This window comes from Bombus affinis, chromosome 8 (genome assembly GCF_024516045.1).
Source record: "Bombus affinis isolate iyBomAffi1 chromosome 8, iyBomAffi1.2, whole genome shotgun sequence".
Lineage (NCBI taxonomy): Eukaryota > Metazoa > Arthropoda > Insecta > Hymenoptera > Apidae > Bombus > Bombus affinis.
This window is the reverse complement of record NC_066351.1, coordinates 15,966,149-15,989,318: the sequence shown is the minus strand read 5'-3', so window position 1 is coordinate 15,989,318 and position 23,170 is coordinate 15,966,149. Positions and strand designations below refer to the sequence as shown.

Sequence of the window (23,170 nt, the reverse complement as noted above, 5' to 3'; positions counted from 1 at the left end):
GTTTCACGAGTCGTCCAGTCTATCCGTGTCCCGAGATAAAAGAATTAGAGGTCTTTGCTTATACGATCGATTTATTAAAAAAAAAAAAAAAAAAAAAAAAACGACTGTAAGAATACATCATCAAGTTTCTCGGTGTTAATTTGAAAATTTTTAATTAGAATGTCCGAACGTTAAAATGTTGAAATAGTTGAATTTCGAAATTTATTTTACGGTTACTCGCCCGTTCAAAGAGACGTTCTTTTCGCGGAAGACGCAAATCCCAGCAACGTGCACGCGAATTAGAAAAGCGTCGAAGAAGAGAACGAGGCGGAGTAAGTTAGTCACCTGCGGAAAGTCCGGTGTTGGCCGGTTGCTGCTGGTCCCTAGCCGAACAAAGGGCCAGGTATTTAAAATTCTATTGTACCTTTTAAACGGCTGGTATTATCTCGTTAAACTGTAGGCGTGGTGCGAATTTCGGGCTGTGTCCCGAGAGACAACCGGATTAAAGGAGCGACGCTACGGGACGCGACGATCGCCGCAAATACGCCTGCAAAAAATTGTCAAACTACGTTGCAACGTTGTTGCAAAAAGTAGCGATGTCTCGCGGTAACGTTCGAAACAGGACAACGAAAACGGCGAAGGAAACCGTGTTCCTGTTCGTTGTCAAAACAGTGGCATCGACCAGTTGGAACGTGCTTCTCTAAATCTCTGTCAACGGCGCGCGTCGACAAAAGCGACGTGATTCGAGCGAGACGCGAGGAACGCGAGCACGAGCGCGCGAGGAGGAAGAAGAAAGGGGAGAGCCGTGTCGCGGAGTCGATTTCGAAACGACTGCTTTGCTCCCAGGACGTCGAAACGAGAAACGAGGTTTGGTAGCGAGAGAGGCAGCGGTGCAGCTAGGGGAGTCGCTCAACCATGAAACGCCAAACTAAACGGCGCTTCGAGGCCCAAATATGAGAGCCGACTCCCCTCGATGCCACCACACTTTGCCCTTGCACACGGTGCACCGTGTTCTACCGCACGGCCATAACCAACACGACTATAAGCAACAGGGCTATACGTACACGAACCCGTACGAAGGTACGCGAACGCAGAGGAAACGCGTGTATTTATTCCGGCGTACGAAAGGAAAGCACAAAAAGGGCATAATGGACCCCGTAGCCAGATAGGTGTATATAATGAGGTTAGCAGAGGTGGAGTAAGGGAGGCTAGGCCAGCGGGGTGGTTGTGTCGCGATACGGGAGCGACTGAGAAGGGACGAGGCGGGGAAAGGTGGAGGGGGGATGGTTCCCCCTCATCCAGGACGCATCTGCCCCATTATGCTGCCCCGAGGCACTCCCGAGACCATTAATCCTCGCTAAACGACAGCCATTTTGTACCTAAACTGGATTGCCGACTCACTAACTGGTTTTGAGGACGCTTAATAGACTACTCGGCGCTCCTATTATGGCGATCGCGCATCCGCGCTATATTTCGGTGTCGTTTATTCCCCGCTAATGTGCAAACGGCTTTGGGAATGTCCCGAGACGAGCAGCTAACTCCTCCTTCGCGGAAGTCCAAAGAGAGAGGGAGGATGATGGTACGCGGAGGGATGCTCGTTCTGCTCGTTTTCGAGGTAGGAACCGAGGGACGTCCGAGCTTAATCCTCCGTGGATCGTCGATTCGCAGCCGAAGGACGACAATATAACGTTGGACGACGATGACGTTGGTAATTGGAAAAAATCTTCCTCGTTATCGCCGCTGAGGAACGATATCGTCGTTGCTATTAGGGTCATGGAATTCCGGTGCATCGACGATGATTTCGTGTAACTATCTGCGATCGCGATTCGTTTCGCAGGAAAGCGAAGCTTTCGTCGAAAGTATAAAATTGTAACGTCTACCGGAAAAAATTGTCGAGAAAATCGAATGAGGTTTTCAAGAGGAAGCTTGGTAAAATTTCACGCGAACATCCTTCCAGTAATGATCCTTCGTCTTCGTTGGCTCGCAGCCGAACGACACCCCACGAGCTTTCTGTCGCGCAGTTGTAACAAGATTTTGGTTAATCGGCTTGACTCGGTGTGACGGGAAAGTTCTGCTTCTTTTTCTTCCACGTGATTCTCCCACGGGACGTTGCGGCTTTTGTCTGTCACCCGAGACTATCGCCGGCAACCTGCCGATCGGATTAGTTTAATCCTAATATATTGTTCGGCCGGTATACAACAACATCGCGAAGATTCCGCGAAAGGCCAGTCAACCGCGTATCCGGAGATTCGCCGGCCTAATGCCTCTTTGACGAGGATTCGCTCGTTACGGGAGGCAATTAATTTTGCGTTCCGTGGCGTCATTACGATGGTCTTTGATGTAAGCTTTCGGCGCGGATTTTCGGCCCTTCGATAACGAAGTTGCAAAGTCGCACGTTGTACCGGCACGATATCAATAGCGAGGCTTCGAACTGACGAGAATAAAAACTAGAAGCTAACCCGGAGGATCTTATCTCGCTATCCTGCGCGTTTAACGTGCACCCTCGTGGACCGCTGCTGTACTCGGTCCGTCATTTCCCGTCTTCAACGGCCAGTCAGTCGGGAATCCACAACAAGCACGTCAAAAACCTGCCAATCAAACTTCCAATTTCCATCAATCACCGGCCGTTCGATACCGCCGTCTATCGTAGTCTGGTACAACGCGAGCCACCCCTGCCTCGTACGTACACCCTCCTACGTGCAAGTCCAGAGATCGCGAAATTTCCGCGGAAAAAATGATCCTGCCCGTTGCAGCAGCTCGACCAAGGTATCCCGACAACGTCATTATCTCGTCAAACAGCCGCGTAGCCACGACGACGCGACGACGCGACGAGGGAAACGAGGAGGAAACGCGCGCGCGCGTACACGCGTGCTCACGCACAGGTACCGACACAGACGCACGCGGGGATTGCCAATCAATTCGCGCATCGCGCCCGGGAATTAGACAATTAGGAGTCGTCACGTTCCCCGAGCAGTCGCCTCATCATCCCGGACCCCGCGTCGTTCCGCTTCAGCCCCTTCGAGCCGACCTTCCCCCACGCTCGTCCACTCGCTCGTTTTCATCCCCACGCGCGACGACGCGCATCAAGCGCCACCACGTTCTCGATCCAAGCAACGCCATCTGCCAGACGATGGGAACGCGAGGGGCCAACTCGATTTCCCCGATGCCGAAGCGGGAGAAGAACTCGAAGGCGACGTTGAAACTGGTGTTGGATTGGCCGAGTCGCGCGGTACAAACACGCCCACTGAACAGGGGTCCGGGTTAGGGCTGTGGTGTGACTGGAGTGGTTCGCATTGGCCGAGGATAGGACACGGTACCGGTTGCACGGGTTCCGCGGGGGCGGCGCGCCACGGCGGCAAGCACCGCGACGCCGGCCGCCACCGAGAAGAGAGAGGACGTCTCGGCAGGCCGCAGCCGCAGCCGAACTGGTAATCAGTGTCGTTTCCGCGCCAGCACTGGCCACCACGCGGCAGATTACGCAGATTACGCTCTGCACACCCCCCGCGCGTAGCCGACCGTTGTGACACCGGATTGTGAGAGTGCGACGGGGACGATACGCGGTTCCTAGCTTCGGCTACGAGCTTCGGTTACCTGGGAAATTGCATCGTCCGTTGTAATAACTCTGACAACGAGAGATACGAAGTTGAGAAGTGCGCTTGGTTCTTGGCTCCTGCGATTCAACGTCGTTTCGCAACTGCACTCGCGCGAGAAACTGTGAGCGTCGGAAACACAGATCGACATGTATTGACGCGTCGCTCGTTCGTCGAATCGATACCGAAAAGTGGTTCGAAGGAAGAACCGTAAGAGTCGGTAACGATAATGTCGTTGGCTGCTTGAGCAGAAAGACCGGGAGAAATCGAATCGTCATGCCGGTCTCGTAAAGAAACTGTTGTGACTTTAATGGGGGGATCCGCTCGCGCCGGCTCGGTCGGTCCACGACGATGCGGCGGGTTCTGAGAATAACGGGCTTGGGAGTCGTTCGTCGAATGCCAGCCCGTGAACATTGCCGATGATGCTGCTCAGTATCGAACTAATTGCGAGTCGATAAACTGCTACGATGACGGTTGTCCCTTGGACGTCGCACTGACGTTCGGCAGTTCGCGTCGATAAGCGTGCGGGCAAGCGAGGAAAACGGAGAACGATGACCACGACATCGTAGGTCGGCGGACGATACTCGTGCCGGTAGAAGACGAACGGTTTCCAAGGATAAAGCGGTGGCGAGTAGCACGTACGTCCGCTCGTTAGCTGCCAGTGGCGTCGAGATAGCCGAGTGAAAATTGCGATGTGCGTTAAGTGATCGATGGCGAGGTCTTGCAGAGACATTTAGGAAGCTCGTGCTTCGACCGAGGATAGGCGCTGCGACGAAATTCATAGCCTGGTAACTTGTCGAGAATTCCGAGAGGGAAACGTCGGGAACCTCTCGACCAACGACCTGATCTCACGATCCTCGTCCTCGAGCGATACGAAAAGCAAGGAAAAAAGGATAATCGGCATGAGTAACAGCGAGGGCGTGGTGACGGGCCAAGGAACCGGAAACGATCGCCTCTGCGAGGACGTCGATATGGCAACTTCGACGTCCGCGTCGTCCAACTTGAAGCCACGAAGCGGCAAGATCAGCTTCAGCGTGGACTCCCTGCTGAGCGACATGAAGAAGACCGGCGTCGGCGGTGGCGCGTTCGCTCGACGAGAGAGCGACGATCGGATGGATACTGAGAAAAACGTGGACGTGGAAGCGAGGTATCGCGAGTTGCTTCTCGAACAGCAGAGACTTCAGAGTAGAGAGTTACTAGCGAGGTTGAGTCCACACGGGCTGGCGTTCGCGAATCATCATCATCATCATCATCATCCGTCGAGCAGACTGGATCAGGATCATCCGTCGGCTGGTCGACAGGAGATTCTCACCGTGAAGGATTTCTCGAGAACGGCCAGTCACGACAAGTCTTCGTCGCCGATTAGAATAGACCAGGAGGTTCAGAGGGATCGAGACGATCGGCGATTGTCCGCCAGTTCGCCGGCCAACAGGATCGCCGAATCTATGATTCAGAGGGAACGCGGCCAGGAGGAGGACGAGAGGATGGACAGGATCGCTGGTCCGCGATCCGTGTCGCCGGTCAGTAGACGAGAGATCATGGACGATAGAAGCGACTCCGAGGCGAATCGTTCGCTGGAAGGTGACAGGACCACCGATCATTTGGATCTGGAGGATCAAGAGATCAGAAGCGTGGGACAGTCGGAGGATTTAAACGTGATGGACTCGGACTGCGAGCTGGACAGAGAGCTGGACAACAATCAAGAGAAGGAGGAGAAGTCGAGTCCGGTAGTGCCTCAACCGATTCATCCAGGAGTTCAGAGGCCGTCTCAAGGACCGCCTTACCTCGCCGGTGCACCCGGTGCACCCGGCTGGAATCCTGCGGGATTTCCGCATTCTCTCGCGGGCTTCGCGTGGCTACCCCCACCTCCGCACCCGCACAATCCTCACGGACATCTTTACACGCCTCACGGAGGGCCAACTAGTCCGAACGGTAAGTACCTTTCTTTCTTCTGTCCGATCTTCGACCCGCTCCGTTTCCATCCATGCGTTTCCGTAAGGACGGTGGCACTTGTCGGTCCGGAACAGAATCGCTGGATCGAACGGTACGATCGACGGAGGAATCGAAGTTTCGTTCGAAACGAGAGACACGAGAGCGAGCAACGAGGCTCGTGATTTAAAAGGCAGGCCCAAGAGGCAACGTGTTCGAGTCCGCCAGAGAGACGGAAGCCGCTTATTATAAAATAAACGATGGAACCGCTATCGCGCGTCCCACATCTCGCGCTCGAGTCGACCGTAATTGCGCGCGCAATTTTACAGCCGAATTGATCCCTTCGTACAGATTATTCGCAATAAAAGAGTCCCTTAAGAGCGCGTTTAATCGTCGGTTGTAAAAACGAGACGCGTATAATCCACCATGGTATCGCCTTATCGAAACAGAGCCCGCGCGCGTGCATCCTACTCGAAGAAACTCGCTTGCTCTCGCTACTTGCTAACACGATCTTGCTATTACGATCTCGGTTCCTGAACCAACCTGTACCGCGACGTTAGAAATACACGGGCGAATCTCGGAAATAACAAAGCCCGCCTCCTAAATGGTATAAACGGAAGAAAATGGGAAACCGGTTGGCGTGAAACCGCTTGAAATTCAGGCGAACCGTAGAAAGGAGCATCGATTCGCGGCTGGCGCGCGCGCGCAGCCCATTATTCTCCGGCATCAAAGCCACATCGCGCGGTTCGCCGGTGGAATATTAGCCGAGGGCCGGGTACACGCTACTTATCAAGCCGATTTACGGGTACGGCGTAACTAACTTGCCTCCGTAAATCGTTATTCTCGTTTCTTTTTCGCCTATCGGCGGTGGGTTGCGAGCCGCGCGGCAGTCCCACGTTACAATGTTGATGATTAGGAAGGAGTACGCCGAGTGCCGGTGGCACAGGCCACGACACTCGTAACACGCAGCCCCATAACGCTCGATATTAGCGTTGCCGGTCACGCGAGAACCCGGTTATTATCGGAATTACGTGCTAAAGCGTTCGCCACTGGTCCGCTTCTCCGGCTACGGCTACGTAATTCAACTCTGGAACTCGGAAGTTGTTAGGCTAGAAAAGCCTATCCACCTCGAGAAGAGACCACGCTGTATACCGAGTTCTCTCGCCAATTTATAGTAAGTTTTTCCTCGGGTTGGTTCTCCGTGGCTTTAAGACGCGGCAGGAATTTCGCATTTTGGCAACGATACATTCGCGTTGAAAGGACGCGTCGTCGAAAATAAACGATATCGCAGACTCTGAATCGAGTATCGCGAGATCGTTAGATTCGACGGAAAAATGATTTATTAACGAGCAGATGACGCGGTCGCGGCAAACGCGATGATTGCACGTAACTACGAATCTTTTACGTCTGGTTTTCGTATCGCGACATGCGACGCAATATGGACAATGCAGAGACGCATTTTTCCGAATTGCATTCTTTATCTTCGCGCCAAAGATCTAACGACAATGGTTTCCAGTTTCTCCATTTTGTTGCGTTAATGTCGCTCGAACAATGACGATGATTAACAATTCGCGATTCTTTGATACCAACTACCCAGGCTATTAGTTAGACGCACCTTCCATCCTTCGTTTCCTGGTTGAACGTTCGTTTTCATCCTGACGCGGATGAGAAACGAGAATCGTTGTTTACGAAGCGAAACGAAATATGTATTTGAAAGTTCGCGGATAGCAGCGCGTCGATGTATCCAGGGAAAACTGTTAATCGCGTCGGTATCGGTGACGTCTAGTGTCGCAACGATTTCCACGAAACGATTTGCTCGGAGAAAAAATCGGTCTTCGACGTTAGAGAACTATGGCGATCGAGTAAATCACCGATTGACTGGAATTACTTTTGTTTCCTGTCGAGCTAGGGCGTGGAATACGTCAACCACGCGAAATAATCGGTCAATTAAACTAGCTGGCTACCCGTTTCGATCCATGAATCGTTCTACTCGCGGAAACGCACCGTGGCAATGCCTTCGCTCCTGATTCTGACATCCACGTCGATTCTTACACGTAATTGACAATTTCACCTTGTCGATGACAGCTTTGTGTCAACTGCTTCAAAGTCTGGTAATTCTGCCTAGCTCCAATTAAAATTTTTACCCTTGCTAAATTAGCTTCGTCCGGATAATTCGGGATCAAAGTCTTACAGGTTCTCCTCCTCTTTTCGCTAAAAGTATTTACTCTCGTTCGATGCCACGTAAATTAAAATTTCGCAAATCCTCGGTTGATAACGGCTTCGTGTCAAGTTCCTCGGAGTCTCGACCTCCGATTAAAACTGTTGCCATCTCGCCCCAATAAACGTTTATTTAAAAAATCTTCCACGAACCTATAAAATAAAATATACTCTGATTGGTTGTCTCTTTATCCGAATCTCGACGGTCTATGCAAAAATCGAAAAATCATGCAAAACAGGGGGACTCGAGGGAAGCGCAGTTCCGTAGTTTTCGCCAGCGAAATTACTAAACGGTACGGTAGTGGGAAACGCGCGTCGTTTCCGAGAAAGAAATCTCGAAGGTCGTTAAAGGCTGGTGGAAAAATCTCGTGGAAGGAACGCGAACGCGTACTTCTCTCGGGTAGTGTCGTTACCACCGTGTAGCCCAACGCTGAAGACAGGGGATGGACACAAGTAGGTGTACTCGGTAGTTCTCGAGCTCTGAGGAGCATGATAGAGTCATACATAACGCCGGCCATCCATAATGCATTCAAGTCGGTCTAAAAACTGCCCTTGTTAGGTTCGCCCTGGCACACCCAGCTTCCTGACCAGCCTCATCCACTCGCGCTTTTTGCGAATAATAACGACAAACCGCTCGCCTCTGTCTCCCCTTTCTCTACGCTCTTCTCCTTCTCTATATTGGTCACGATATTTCCTCCGTCTCATTTTCTCCCTTCTATCGCCCCCCTGCGAGATCTTTTTCGTTCGCTTTGCAGCGCGAGACCAATTACCCGCGTCTCTCGACCGAGCTCCGGCGAAGTTGATCCGTTTCGAATTTCCTCGACGCTGATTAACGCAGTCTTTCCCGTTCCTTCGCTGTCTCGGTGGATGGCCACTGATTAGACAGCATCTCTTCGAGGTGAACGAGTTTTTCGAACGCGTACGACGCTAGTCGTGGGTGACGACGGTTCGACGTGGCGAACGTGGAATTTCGAGGGTGTTCTGGCACGATCCGCAGAAGCCAGACATTAGGATGCTTTCGGTAGTTAGCTTCCTTTAGCCGAGAGTCGTTCGTTACCATTTCTCCTCCGGTTTTTTTTAGTAGATGTTGTAATCTGGCGAGTGGAACGACGATTAGATGGATCGTCTAGTTGATGAAGCGAGAGGCGTGCAAGGTGTATGAATATTATCTCGCGAACGTTCAACGTTCCCGTTGCACCATCCGTTAAAATGTCGTTGCGAACTTGCGAGCGGCTGCGTACGTTCGTAGCTTTCGCGGGGTATCGAATCTTTCGTTGGTCGGGCAAATTGCTACTAGTAAAGCGAACTCGTTCTCGGCTAAATTCGTCGGTGGCCATCGTCGAACGATAGAAACGCGAATGCCGTTGCGTGTCGGCGAAATATTCAGCGGAGAAAAACGCATTGCCGACAGCTGTGAATGGAGTGCCTTCGTTGCCACGCAAAAACATAGCCAGACCGCGAGGAGTCGTGTTGCAAATTCTAATTGCCCTGCTTTCACCTAGCTTCGGCCGTTTTTGCTTTTCCGATACTACTTGCAGAGTGACGCGCGAAACTTCGACCATAACCTTCGAAATCTCTGTTTCTATAAAAATTCGACTTTCGAACTCTATCCTCGATGCCGTTAATCGCGATCGGTTCGTAGAAACGTCGTAGAATCGTACGAAGGATGGCAGGCGTCACCGAAAAGTTAGACGATGAAAAGCTCATCAGAGAGTTAGGGTGGTTATCAGAAAGGCAGAAAGGGGTAGCGAGGAGGGAGGGTGTGTGTGATACTAGCCTCGTCCAGCCGATAGATAATCCGTAGGCCTGTCACTGGGCGGTGGCGTTTCGAAAATTATGAATACGGACGTCATTTATAACGCTCGAACGCCACCGTCGGCCTGTACGCATTTATCTGCTGGCCTCCGTGTCCAGGAATGAATTAACGACGCTCGTCCCCGATGATGTTCCACAAAATATTTCGAACAATTCATCATTCCTGCCCGAGCGTAATTACCGTCCACATAGCGTTTCGTCGGGGAAACGAGCACCGCCGACGGTCTGCCGCGGTTTTTCCGGAAGCCGGCCCAAGAAAATCCACCCCTTGGCGCGTTAATTGCCGTGAAACGAGCCCTTTCTTCTCGTTTATTGGTAATCAACCACCGACATTCTTCCAAAGCGTCTCGATATCTTTGCGTATCCTTTGCAGCGGTTCGGGTTTTTTAACAGGACGTTTCTAAGAATCGAAAGGAGGCAGCGATAACGAGACGCAGATGCGATACGATTTCTCATTTTTTACGGCACAGCAATTTCAAAACTCGGTACGTCGCGTCGTCGATCGATCCTGTGTTAGTTAGCACGATTGCCTTTTTGTTCGATGTTGCGCTTGAACGTGGGTTCTTTCGTCCTCTTCGAAATTATTAATCCGCTTGTCCGGCTAATTACACCATTGACTTCTACAAAATTTTATCGACTTCTCGGTTGTTCTCGAAAGCGCCACGTCTCTGTCGCTAACAAGTTGTTTTCGTTTTCAATTGCGTAATACTAAAATTCTTCTGCCTGATGATAATGCGACGCTAAGATGCACGAACACGAGGCAAAACACGCTTGTAGTGCTTTTTCTCCGCGATTCTCATATTCGAGGCTATCGAAGATGACAGAGAAACGAATTACAACGTGCAATCGGACGCTAATGAATCGCATTCATTTGCAACGTTTTGTACAATTCGGCGGCCGTTGGATACGTTGAGTTAGATACCGCCGATGGTAGATAAGTAACTCCGCCGGACACGCCGAGGTAGGATAAATGGTGCACACCTGTTCGAAGGATTTTTATGGAAGTTGCTTTCAGATTCATGGAGAATTTGAGAGAGACGGTGGTTCGCTATTCGATAACGCGATGAATTAGCATTTCGCCGGCTTCTCGTGGGATTACTGTATCTACATTCACCGCATAGCCAAATAAATTAAATAAACCGCATAGAGACATCCGTCGACCTTGTATCTCGATAAAAAACGAATGAAATATGTCGAACTTTAGGTCGAACGTTCAACTCTATCCGTCAACCAAGAATTTGTGCAACTATCGTTTGTTCCGATCTTTGCGAAATTTTTCTTTTATAAAAAAAAAACTAGTAGAACCTATTTTAGAGAATTCATCGCCGAAACTGGGAACTTTTTAACAGAGAGAATCTTACTCGATAGAATGATAAGAACACGTTACCCTGTAATTTTTCCTAAATGTCGCTATATATAGTTTTTCCCCCCAACGACGTAAAAACTATCGTTTCTAAGATTCGTTAGAACGAAACTGCTGCTAACCAACGTACCGAACACGCAACGCCAACGGAAGTATCGTTCTCTTTATTCTTTGACTCGATCGATATTCCATTCATGCCGATTTTTATCGCTATATTATGCGGCTCAGCAAACGAACGATCCGCGTGCACGGAGATCGTTATTAACGCGTTTAATTAGCGCAGTTCGAGCGCGTGACTGGGTCTAACGCAGCGCGGTTCGCGCGCGATTTCTCGGTGAAACGATACGGGAATATTCGACAACGAACGACAACGAGCGAACGAAACAATGCGATCGTACGCGCCTGACGCATCCAGCCTCGTTAGTCCCTACGTAGCATGTGGTAATTAACGAGAATTAATTGGCTAGCAAGAAGAACATATCGATCTGTTGCGCGACTGGAATCGCCGATTCACGGAGACGCGTGCTTGCGACTCGAAGGATTTCTCTTCCTATTGTGGCGCGTTTCATCACGCGTCGATCGATGTCTCGTTAATTTCGAATCTCCAGCAGATTAAATAATTAAGTTTTCGTTAGGTCTCCGTATCATATTCGATAAGGGAATCAAAGGAACGATTATTTGTTATCTTATCGTTCTTTTCGCGGAAAACAACGTGGACGTTATTGGACTTTTGGTAAATTATACGAAATTATACGCAGGTACTTGTATCGTGTTCGTTCGTTGCAGCTGACGCAAGTAACGCGACTAACGTTTCTATAATATTTCTCAATACTTGTTACAACCTGATATTTAGATGAAAAATTAACGTCAAAGTGTTTAACGTAGAGTTTGCTGGAGGATAGAGATGTCGCAAAAAGTGATATTGCCATAACACGGAAACTGGTAGAAGATTGAACGATAAAAGAAAATTATATAGGAAGAACAACGCGCGCTTGCTATCCCAGCAGCTTATGATCCGCAATTAATCGTAGAAAGCGGGCAAATTAGTAATCAGGTGCAACTTATTGCAGCAGAGAAGGAGTAAAAGTTTAATTGGTCGGTTGGAGTTGGAGGTTCGTCTTATTTGCGAAAGAGTCGGAAACTTTGTCTCGCTGCTGGCCGAGAGTCGACGAATATCTGGATTCTCCGCGGAGAACGTTCGCGCGTATACGCTGCCACGTATCGATCATAAATTATGCGAACATTTAATTAGCAGAAATTAATTGTCGTTCATAAGAAACATATTGAACGAGGAGCCGGTGATTAGTAAGAGACGTAACTGGCCGAGATACGCGAATTGTTGGCGCGATATCGCGAACGTCGACAGAGAGCAAAAGATGAAACCCGTTTCGTTCTGCGTTTCATCAGCGACCATTTTACCCGGCAAAGAATTTATTGCCGCCGCGATGGAGCAACTTCATTGGGAATTCATTACTCTTTCCCTCGCGAGTAGATAATGCGTTAGATGTATGGAGAAGAAGCTCGCGATACAAATGATTCGCGATAAATCTCGATAATTAATAACGAACATTTTATACGACTCCGCGTGACACGGAGTTATCGGTAAAAAGGTAAGGAAACGTAGGCGCGGAAAAAGTGATATTTTAAGGGCAACTTTCTCGCGTTGTGTTCTAAAATGTTGTAAACCGTTAAATATCGAATATAGTAGGTACATACGTTCAAGCAACCGTTAATTACGACCACTTGATTTTACTCGATCTTTACGTCGGCCACGACTAATTGCTTTCTTCCATCGCGGTTCCAATTACGAGGCACAAAAAGCGAAGCGATCGCGGTCGCTTGTCTTATCGGAACCGGGATTTACGCTATCGTTGGTCGATTAACATCGTTCGTACATCGTAGTTGTTTCCCGGACGAGAAGAGCTTTTCACGGGCTGTAGATTTCTAATTGGGTTTTTCTGCCGCGGAAACGGGCCACGCGAATATTCGAATCTATACTCGAAGCTTCTTTTCGCGAAAGGTATTCCTTTCAAATATCCTGGATCGTTTCTTCGAGTAACGCCGTTGCGAACGCCTCTCAGCGGCCAAGTGTCGCAAGCGGCCGATGCAATCGCCCATTGAAACTTCCGTGTCCCACGTGGTGCCGAGAGACAATGCCAAGCCAAACTCGCACACAAACGCGAGAACACGAAAGGAAAGAGCGCAAAAGTTCCGCCAGGCTGGCCAGGCACAGGCGCAGGTGCTTTGTCCACGCGCTCCGCGGAAAGTCAGGCCGCAAGATATATTTCCTCGGAGATCCTAGCGAGCGTTTAATTAGCAGAAATTAATTAGCCTCTAAGAGGAACATATTGATCGGTTATGTGAGCGGACTAGCCAAGCAGGCTGGTCGATAGCGGTGAAACGGGCAACGCCAACCAGAATGGAAGACGTAATACCGATGTCGCGACAGATCCGCTGGACAATGCCGCCAGCCCGTTCCCTGCTTTTTGTCCCTGGCCGATCGTTAATTAGCGCGTGGAATTCGCCGTTGCCCCGCTGCTTGCCACGAAATCGTCATCCTTTCGACCCGGTCCTCGACCGAACAGTGGCTTTTTGTCACTGCAGCCGACCAACGAAATCGTCCACACGTCACAGTACTCTACCGATTCACCTTCCCGATGCTATATCGATAGTTGTACCTACCGATCGACCACGGACGATCGCTAACGACGCTTCCTTTCTTCGTACCGTTAACGATAATCGAGTATACCGGTGAAGCGACGCGGCGAATTGTGTCCCCTTAATGTCGCCTTGTCCATGGTGAAAATTGCATCGTAAAAATGAATCGACGGACGAGGTAACGGTAGAACGGTAGTTTTTACAGAGTGGCTGGAGCTTTCAGGTAAACGAGTAGTAATTAGTTTCTTTGCCGTAGAACCGGCAGACGTTATAAACGTTCGATCGCAACGGGTATGCCTACGTTGAAACGTACAAGGATGCTCGAGGCTCGCGAGTTCGTTTAAAATACCACGAACGACGGGACAGTCGTCCTCTGGCGGAGAAAGAATCCGTAACAAAACGAGAGCAGACCGAAGCAAGGATCGGCTAATGACACGCGTACGAGTTAATCATCGAACGGCAGCAGGACGCGAGGATAATCACCGCGTCGGACGAAACGCGAGCGTAACGGGCAAACGATTTATTTTTTTCTCCTCTTTACGATTCAATTTTATCGATCGTTGGCAACCGATCGGTGGGGAACCGTTGCCTCGGAGGTCGAACGTGCCCGGCTTCGTTTCTGTAAATTGGGGATTAACGACGAACGACCGACGCTGGGCGCGGAGAAACGCGCGTGCGACGACCGGGTAATTTATGTGAACGCGATCGTTAACGCGAAACGAGACTGGATTTTCGCGCGCTGCCATCTCGATCGGCTCTGTCTCTTTGTCTTTTTCTTTCCCGTGAGTTTCTTGTAGTCGACGAAAGTCCAGTTGGCGTTCTCTACTTGGTTCGTGTCGAACCTGAGGTGAATTTGTTCAACACTCGCGCACACCGATTTCCCCGACGACATCCAAAAGAGGATGATCTGGCCATTTCGTACGAGCCTCGATACTTTGAAGCCAAGGACTAAACTTAAGACGTTGAAATAATGAAATCACGTAAAATCGTTCTCGACGAACCGAATTGAAATCGATAAATGAAGGAAACCGGTAAAAGTTTAGCGCGTTTCGTTGAAAGTTTTCGTTGAAAGGGTGGCGCGCGCGCGCGCTAATTAACGGCCGTCGGTGAACGTTATCGGTGGCTCGCGGATAATTATTATGCAACGCATACACGGGAATAACGTGACGATAATTTCGTACCGTCCGAACAAATCTGCGCAGACATGATTAATATTACGAACTTTGTAACGCTATCGGATATTCGGAGAGCGTCTCTCTCGTTTCTATCGCGTTCGATGACATAATAAACGATAAACATATATATATATATATAAATATATACAAATATAAATATATACATATATAGTATAGACGATCCTCCTTTCGCTGCTTCGATCGACCGACATAATGCATTTTTAATCGATCGAGAGCCGCCCGAAGGAAGAGACAGACGGAAGAAACGCGTGTTCGCGTTGGTTGTATATAAATAGCGGTTTAGTAAGTAAGCGTAAATATCCGTAAATGCATTTATCATTAACGAGTGGCATGGAGAAAGACGATGAAAATAATGGTATAATTGCAACTTCCCTTCTCTCTTCTTCCCATCGTGTTTCCCCGTGCGTCGATAACCACGATATCGAACGTTAATTTATCAGCCTCGATAGTACGACAATAATTACCTCAACTATCGCATCACCAAAAAATTACGGTTCCGCGACGTCGATATCTTAATTCGCTTTGCCGATGTGATCGTTCGTGTTAATTATTCCGCGTGTAGACATATTCTCTCGTGTAGCGATCGAGCGAGCGCTGCGCTATTGCGGTCGTGGACATCGTCAGTTTATAACGTTGCCTCTTAAACCGCCGTGTTTCGCTACCTTTGCTTCGGCAGATTACGTAATTAGTCTACCTACCTCGAACGTTAATTAATTCTTTGGTTCTTGGCGCAAGTATCTTTGAAAAGGTTCGATACTCCCTTCGACGACACCCTGTTCCACAGATCTCGTAAAAGATCCTCGACTTCCCTCAAATAAATCTCTAATTCGCCAGAGTCGACGATGCTGGGAGAACCAGTCGCCATCCGATCGTGTTTTGTCACTGATCGGCAGTTTTTCGGATCTGTTGCAGGCGATCTGAGGCTGCCAGGACCGGGGCCAGGGCCGGTCAGGTGCACCCTGAGGAAGCACAAGCCAAATCGCAAGCCGAGGACACCGTTCACCACGCAGCAGCTGCTCTCCCTGGAGAAAAAATTTCGCGAAAAGCAGTACCTAACCATCGCCGAACGAGCGGAATTCTCGTCGTCCCTTCACCTCACGGAAACGCAGGTGAGACTCGTCGAAAGAGTTTGCCATTAAGCTTCTAACCGCCGCGAACAATTAGCCATTAGAGGAGAAGCGTTTTGCGCGCGGCTTTGCAAACGCGTGTAGCTCGGACGTAAAGAAACGCCGTGCGTTTAGTTAGTATACTCCGTAGAGTATTGCTCGAAGAAATTACGTACTTCGGCGGAGATAATCAAACGATCGTAAATTTGTATGTCCTCGTTGAGTGGTCGAAAGTAAATAACGGATGCTCAAGTACCAATATGGAAATTGACTATTAGGTTTTGAAAATGTGTATAGTAAAACACGGTTTAACTAAACGTGTCTGGGGAGAAGACGAAGATTTACCGGCTATCTCCTCTTATTAGTTCCGACGATACGAGATAATGCACGGAAAACCGATGTTGAGCACGTCTGTGCGTTTTGTCCCTTTATGACACACGCGCAATCTACGAACAGCGCTCGAATGAGCGATCGTCGATATAGAGATACACGTGCAACTCTATACAACGGCGGTTCGCAAGTTCGAATGAGAAAAGCTCGGCCGAAGATGAGCGTTAATTTGTTCGTATAAACGAGTTGCGAGTAAACGGGAGTTACACTGCGAAGAGATTTAATCGATCGTTCGGCCAGATATTAGATACTTGGAAATATCGTAGCCTGAAATACGTAGAACTCGAGCTTGTAAGAGGCTCGAGAAGCTATTCTCGGAAACGCGTAAATAGAGAAAGTCGCAAAAAAGAGTGGCTCGCACGCAACAAGAGGCTCATTTCGTTCGAAAGCCCGTCCCGCGAACTTACGATTCGTCCGTCCTTTAAGTACATTTGTTCGTCTCCCTGTAGTTTCTCGCGATGCTATTTTATTTCCCTCTCTTACGGCCGGTTCGTTCGTTCTTCTTTGTTTCGTAATTGCCCGGCCAGGTCGCGATCGAAATGAGCAAATTCTTGTCTGGTTCTCGCGCATCAGATACATCACATCGAGGCGGGTAATTACACACCCTTCTACGGAGTCGGCTGGCAATTAACATGATTGACGTTAATTAAATTGAACGTAATGAAATGATATTATACGTAATTTTTGTATCAGGCGAAATGATCGGTGCTCATTTGGCGCGCAACGAACAGAAGACGCTTTTAAATGCCGCCGGTAACGGATCGACCGGCCCCAATTGTTTTCTCCATTCTATGCGTCGTCGTACGTACGCGCGACACCGTGGCGAATCAAAATACATACACGAATTCGTTTCGGTTTTTTCGACTTTCCGTGCGTTTTTGCGACATCCGATCGCTCGCTTCGGGCGTAATTTCTTTCAAACTTTACGTCGACCAAGTTTCAAAATGTTTTATATAACGCGCGCAATATATTCGTAAAAAGCGTTTCTACGAGTGTTAGGATACTTTCACGAACAACTGTACATTGTAGGCGATATAATTGCGATACTAAGAAGGATTTACCATGTACACGCGTAACTATACCACGGCTTGACCGGATCTATAAATTCACCTGCTTGTAAAGAGTCGTAAAGTTGATACGCTGGTTCATTTGCTATGTGCACCTTGTAAAATTGCTTAGGAATAACGAAAACTCGGCTGAAACATTGAAAAGTGTTTTTATCGATAGGCCGGGGTAGAGAGAGCACGGTGATTAGCTGTCTGACCCTAACGTTCTGCTTCTACTACTAATTTGTACTAAACGCGGTGAACTGTTTCCTTCGCTGATGATAACGAAATACACGCTCTGCCGGCATATTAATTAACCACGGTACTAAGTCGCTAATCATCGCCGGTATAAGTATGTTTGAAATTGATCGTGTCTTACGAGACAGAAATTTGTCAGGCGACCGACCGACTCGATTCGTTTAACGGTCGTTTAAATAGCGATGGGAGAAAAATCCTGCGAACGAGGTAAGTCGTAATAAAATTAACGCCAGCTAGACGTTCGTTGTCCAGCAACACGTGTAGTAGCCAGACCAAAAAGACGATCGCCATCAGGCTATTATCGTTCGCTCGGCTAGCGTGTTCGAATACACTTTGCGTATTCATTACGATGCATCGGACGAAATGAAGCCTCGTCCTGTTCGTTTGCTTAGATAAGCTACGATCGTTCCGTCGCCTCTTGTCTTCCTCGTCCTTCCGAAACAGTCTCGGATCGCCACCCTGCCGCCGCTCTCCTCTCGTTATTCACCCGCGACGAAGAGGTATGTCCGCGATTTGGGTTGCGATATTCGCGCGGTTACAACGCAATAGCGCCGTTTTCTCTGTTCGAGCGATCGATCCTTCTCGAAGGAACGATTTGGCGTTGTTGTTCGTGTGTTTGAAAAATGATACGTTATGAATCGATTCGATCCAGTCGCCTACGTGTTACAGATACAGGACAACGATCGAGATTTAACCTGTTCGGTTTCTCCGGTCGAAGGATCGACTTTAATCCTTCGTCACGGTGATCGAGGAAAGGCAGGATAATTGTAGGAACGGAATAGAAAACGCAGAGGCGGTGCTACTATTCCCGTGCCTGGAAAATTGAGCGCGCGAACCGCCGATGGTAAAGCGTTAGGCTAACCGTGAAAAACAGGAAGTCGTCGCTGAAGAGAAAAACCACGCGGAATATCGCAATATGTCTTTCCTCCTTCGGGGAACCAGTAACGATTTGATTGCACATTGTCACGCGATGCGAGATTTCTACTTTCTAAGCGACGAGAGTATCCTCCGCGAGGCCTGAGTTACGTACATACGCCTAACGTGTCCGACATCGTGGCTGATTTATTAAAGAGTTACGCGATTTATATCGTTTTTTTCTTCTCCTTCTTTCTCGCATCTGCATTCTTATTTACCCTTAAACTCCGCAACATTATACCAGCTTTAGCGATCAGATTACGGCTCCTTGAACTCGTTACGCGTGCTCCAGGGTGTTTAATGCTAATTCCCCGGGGAGCTAACGTAGTCGGCGCGCATTACGCTCGATAAAAATAGTGGTAACGAGAATAATAACGACGATAATAGGAAGATCGTCGTTGTTACGCATGCAGCTACTAGGACATTAGCGTTCGGATGATGGATTAAGTCGCTGGATCAAGCGTTCTTCGAACATCCTTGATACTTTAACAGTTGGGAATATTTCAACGATTCCAACAAATCTTTTGAATAATTTCCGTTTAATTCGAACGATCCATTGTTCGTCCGACCGTTTCATCGAAATCCTTCGATCTCGAACACGCGTCGTCTTTCTCCTTTTCTACCTATCGGTGCACCTAAACCCATTCTAATCGTAAACCCTTTAACAGCACGTTTAAACCAAGGTATCGACAAAAGTAACTCTGACTTGAACGAGTACGATTCTTTATATATCGTTGGTGCGATTAATAACGTCGAGACGACCGTGCGTATGGATGGCAATTAATTTCTATGTTCTTTAACTAGTAGCTGACGCGACCAAAGAGAACGCAAAATTTTCCAGTGGACGATTCCCACAGGGAAATCACGATCGATTACTCGTACTTGCTACTAGAAACAGACGCTAAACGCCGGAGGACTGATGGTCGGACAGCGTGTCGTAATTCGATGATTCGCGACGCGGCTACAGCGGCGGCCGCATCTGTCCAAACAGAAAAATTGGCCGGCGACTGTGCAAACACAATTAACCGGCCGAGAGAAGGGTTTCGAGCCGCGAATTCGAGCCGCATATTTTTCCACGTAGCAAGTTTCCAACTACATCGACGAATTCCAACAGGCCGCTCCGTACGACCGGCTGCTTTCACCAATTTGAGCCGGCTAATTACGCGCTAAATAGCCGTTCATGCAGTACCGTGGTGCACCTATTTTCTCTACTCGACGTTCAGCTCGATCCCGTCGCGTCCCTTGTTAGACCGCTTACGTACCGCACGCTTGATCGATAGCGTAATTATTTAATTACGCGCTCCTCCCGCCTGTGTCCGTCCACCGAGGCCGTTTTCTACTTTAGCTGTAAGTCGCGTCAAGCTTCCGTGGACCAGTCGTCTAGGAGTACGGGGACGAGTTTCGACGAAAATGCATCTTGGAAATTATAGATCGTGCAGCGGTAGAAGCAAATTATAAGTCGAAAGTAAGTAGCGTCTTGGGTGTTGATTACAGTTATCGCTACATACCGGATAATAGCTCGAGGTGATGCGGTACTCGCTTCTGTGGTGACGACGATTTGTAGAACAAATTTTCAAAACCGAGCGCAGCGACGATCGATCGTTAAGAATTTTTATTTCCTGCGATTATTACGTCGTTGTCCGTGCAACGAAATATTTCTCGACCAGTCTCGAAGGGGATTTGTAGTTTTCGTTGGTAATCGTAATCGATCTCCAAATCCGAAGAGAACACGGTCGTCTTGTAGAGAAGTAACGCAAAGATCAAGAGCGCTTTATTTGTACAAATTACGCAATCTAACGAACGTATCGTTCGGCTCTGAGATCTCGCGAATGTCCGACTAGGTTACAAGAGGATATCGCGGAGCCAGTAAGAACCGACGAATTTTTTAACAAAGCCACCTTCTTCGCAACGATAGCGCGAAACAATCGGTTCTCGAGACCCTCGGTAACCAGATTTAACCCTTCACGAGTTTCCTCTGTTGCAGGTGAAAATTTGGTTCCAAAACAGGCGAGCGAAGGCGAAGCGCCTGCAGGAAGCGGAAATCGAGAAGCTGAGGCTTTCCGCGAGGCCCTTGTTGCACCCGAGTTTTGGCTCTGGCCTGATGTTCTCCGGAGTGGGGCCTCCTGGAACACCAGGAGTGCCTCCCTTCATCGCGGCGGCCATGGCTAGGCACACCCATGTCGCAGCCGCGGCAGCCATGTTCATGGGGCCCCCTGGACACAGACCTTAATAAGGCAGAGACGAGCTGCGCGAACTCAAGTCGCTCGAATCCTGGCCAGTCTGCCTCGTCCAGACTGCTGAACGACAAGAAACGCGTTGCGAGATTCGATCGAGCTCGAACAACTCGCGGAATCGACTGGACCATAGCCTGGCGGCTCGTCGACTTCGTTTGGAAAAAAAAGAAACGACAACTGCGAGATTCGTTGGAAGCGACCATGGAATCGCTGTACGGCTAAGAGGTGAAAGAAACGAGGACCAGAGAGGAATCTGTGGTGGTTTGGAAGATGGTGATGGGTTTGGAGAATTGGTGTTAAAGTTTCGAGATTCGGGAAAGCAGAGAAATTATTTTTCGAGGCGCGATCGGTGTTCGAGAATGAAACAAAGGGGTGAGAAAATCGAGCAGGAGCTTCGAACGTAGGCTTTTCGAATTTGTGGTAATAAATAATCAGTGATTCGTGATTGCGAGCAAAATAGCGAAGGAAATAAACGAGAGAACGTGGTTTTCGAAGGGTGCCATCGCGAACGACGTACCGCGATAATTAAACGGAAGCTCCACGTCCCAAAAGGCTTTGCGGTCTATCGCCAGGAAGAAGAAAACAAACCGATAACCACCGGTCGGGTGAAAAGCGCGATCTTCAAACTCATCACCGTTGGAGAACCTCGGAGAAATCGGAGATTTCGCTTCCATCGAATCTGCGAAACCTATTCCAGTGACGATAAGTGAACGATCTGGTACGGACGCGAAGGAAATTGTACGCGAGGTCGGCGCGAGTTTATAACACGCGATACGAGAATGCCGGTGCTCGTTCGTCGTAAGAAGCGACGCGACGAAATGTTTTCGGCTTTGGTCGCGAAACGATAAATCGACGGTGACTTTTACTGCCGCGATCATTCGCCAGAGTCAGGGAAAAGTCTTTGAAAACGTGGCACCGAGCTCGCTCACTTTCGTTTCTCTTGTATTTTTCTACGTTCGCCCGTTTCTTCGCCTCGAGATGGTTTTATTCCGCGCGAAACATACAGACGCGTGAATTTACAAATACGACGAAGAACGTGATCGAATAGTCGAGAGGCTGGTCCGTACGATCGTGACGCGACGGCATTTAAAAAGCATTTTCAAGGCGTTTGATCTCACAATGAAAAAAATCGTACGAAACCGATGTATATATTGTAAATAGACGTCTATCGAATCGCGTAAGTGTACGTATGTATATATAAATATATTAATATATCGACGCATGTACAGGACGTTCGGCTTCCGATTTCGCGAAGAGAGAGAATGCGACGAAAAGCGGAGGCGATCGACGAAAAGAAGAAAACGAGAAGCGACTCTCGACGACGTTGTGATCGCGACTCCGCCGTTTCAATTAACCCGCTCCTTCGGCTCGTTTATCCCCCGGAGGGAAATTTACGGGTGAGATAATCGATTAGGTTGAAGAAAAAGAAGAAGAGAGAAATACGCTACGTAGCCGATGACTCCACTCTAGAACAGCTCAGCTAGAATTCCCGCTCGCAAATCGTTCCTTAACGATCGCATCGAACCGAGTCGAGAAGTTCGACAGGTCGGACGTCTCGTTCGTTTAATCGGTCTTTCATCGAGGTACGCGCACAGACATTCGAAATTAGAGACTTGACACGCGATCTTCTATATTCTCCGCTGAACGCAGCAACCGGTGTGATGTAACAAATAAATTCTCTTTTTTCTAAAAGATACGTAGAAATCCGCGCGTTTCCCCAGCCAAATTCTTCGCTAGATTCGGTAAATGCGTTCGTTAAATGGGATATTTTTTCTGTTTCACGCGTCCAAAGGACGAGGAAAAGCGTAAATTCCGATGGCATCCGCGATCGATTCGAGATCGACGAATGTATCGCGAGCGTACTGCGAACGCGACGAGGTCACGGATGTACCTAAGCGCTCTGTATAAATGTAACATGATAATTTATCCATGGAAGTATACCATAGCGAAATAAAAATGATTTCAGTATTTACGTCGACTTGTTATCGATTACTCTTGCGTTTATCCAACCGTGATAAATCTTCGAAGGTTGTCGCGAAGTTATTTCGCGGATCGATCGAGGAGTGACTCGTGAAATCGAAACGAAACGCGAGATCCTTAAGTAATCTCCGTGGCTTTCAGGATACGCGACCAAGAGCAAAAGGTAAGTGGAGGAGAGAGTCATCGAACCTGGATCGATCGTCATTACGTACGATTGAACGGGAGAAAATAAAAGAGTAAAAAGAAAAGAATAATCCGTAAAAGTGAGAGAGAGAGAGAGAGAGAGAGAGAGAGAGAGAGAGAGAGAGAGAGAGGATCGTGGCAACGACCTCGTCTGTTAGTCGAGCGTGATCCTTCGTTGAAAGAAGTATTATGTATATCTTATGGAACGGAGGGAACGAAGGACGAGGGGAAAAAATAAAAATGAGAGAAACGAGGAGAAAAGAGAAATGAAAGAAAAAAAAGGGGGCTCCGTCGGGCGCAACGAAATGTAT

At 48.7% G+C, this 23,170-nt stretch overlaps 1 protein-coding gene across 1 annotated transcript; it reads left to right on the top strand.

Annotated features, from left to right (window-relative positions):
* The first annotated feature begins 663 nt into the window (after positions 1 to 663).
* LOC126919748 (uncharacterized) lies at positions 664 to 22,668 on the top strand. The gene is made up of 3 exons (XM_050729328.1): positions 664 to 5,501; positions 15,660 to 15,856; positions 20,447 to 22,668. The coding sequence occupies exons 1-3, from the start codon at positions 4,472 to 4,474 to the stop codon at positions 20,690 to 20,692; spliced, it is 1,473 nt and encodes a 490-aa protein (XP_050585285.1). The 5' UTR covers positions 664 to 4,471; the 3' UTR covers positions 20,693 to 22,668.
* The last annotated feature ends 502 nt before the right edge of the window (positions 22,669 to 23,170 follow it).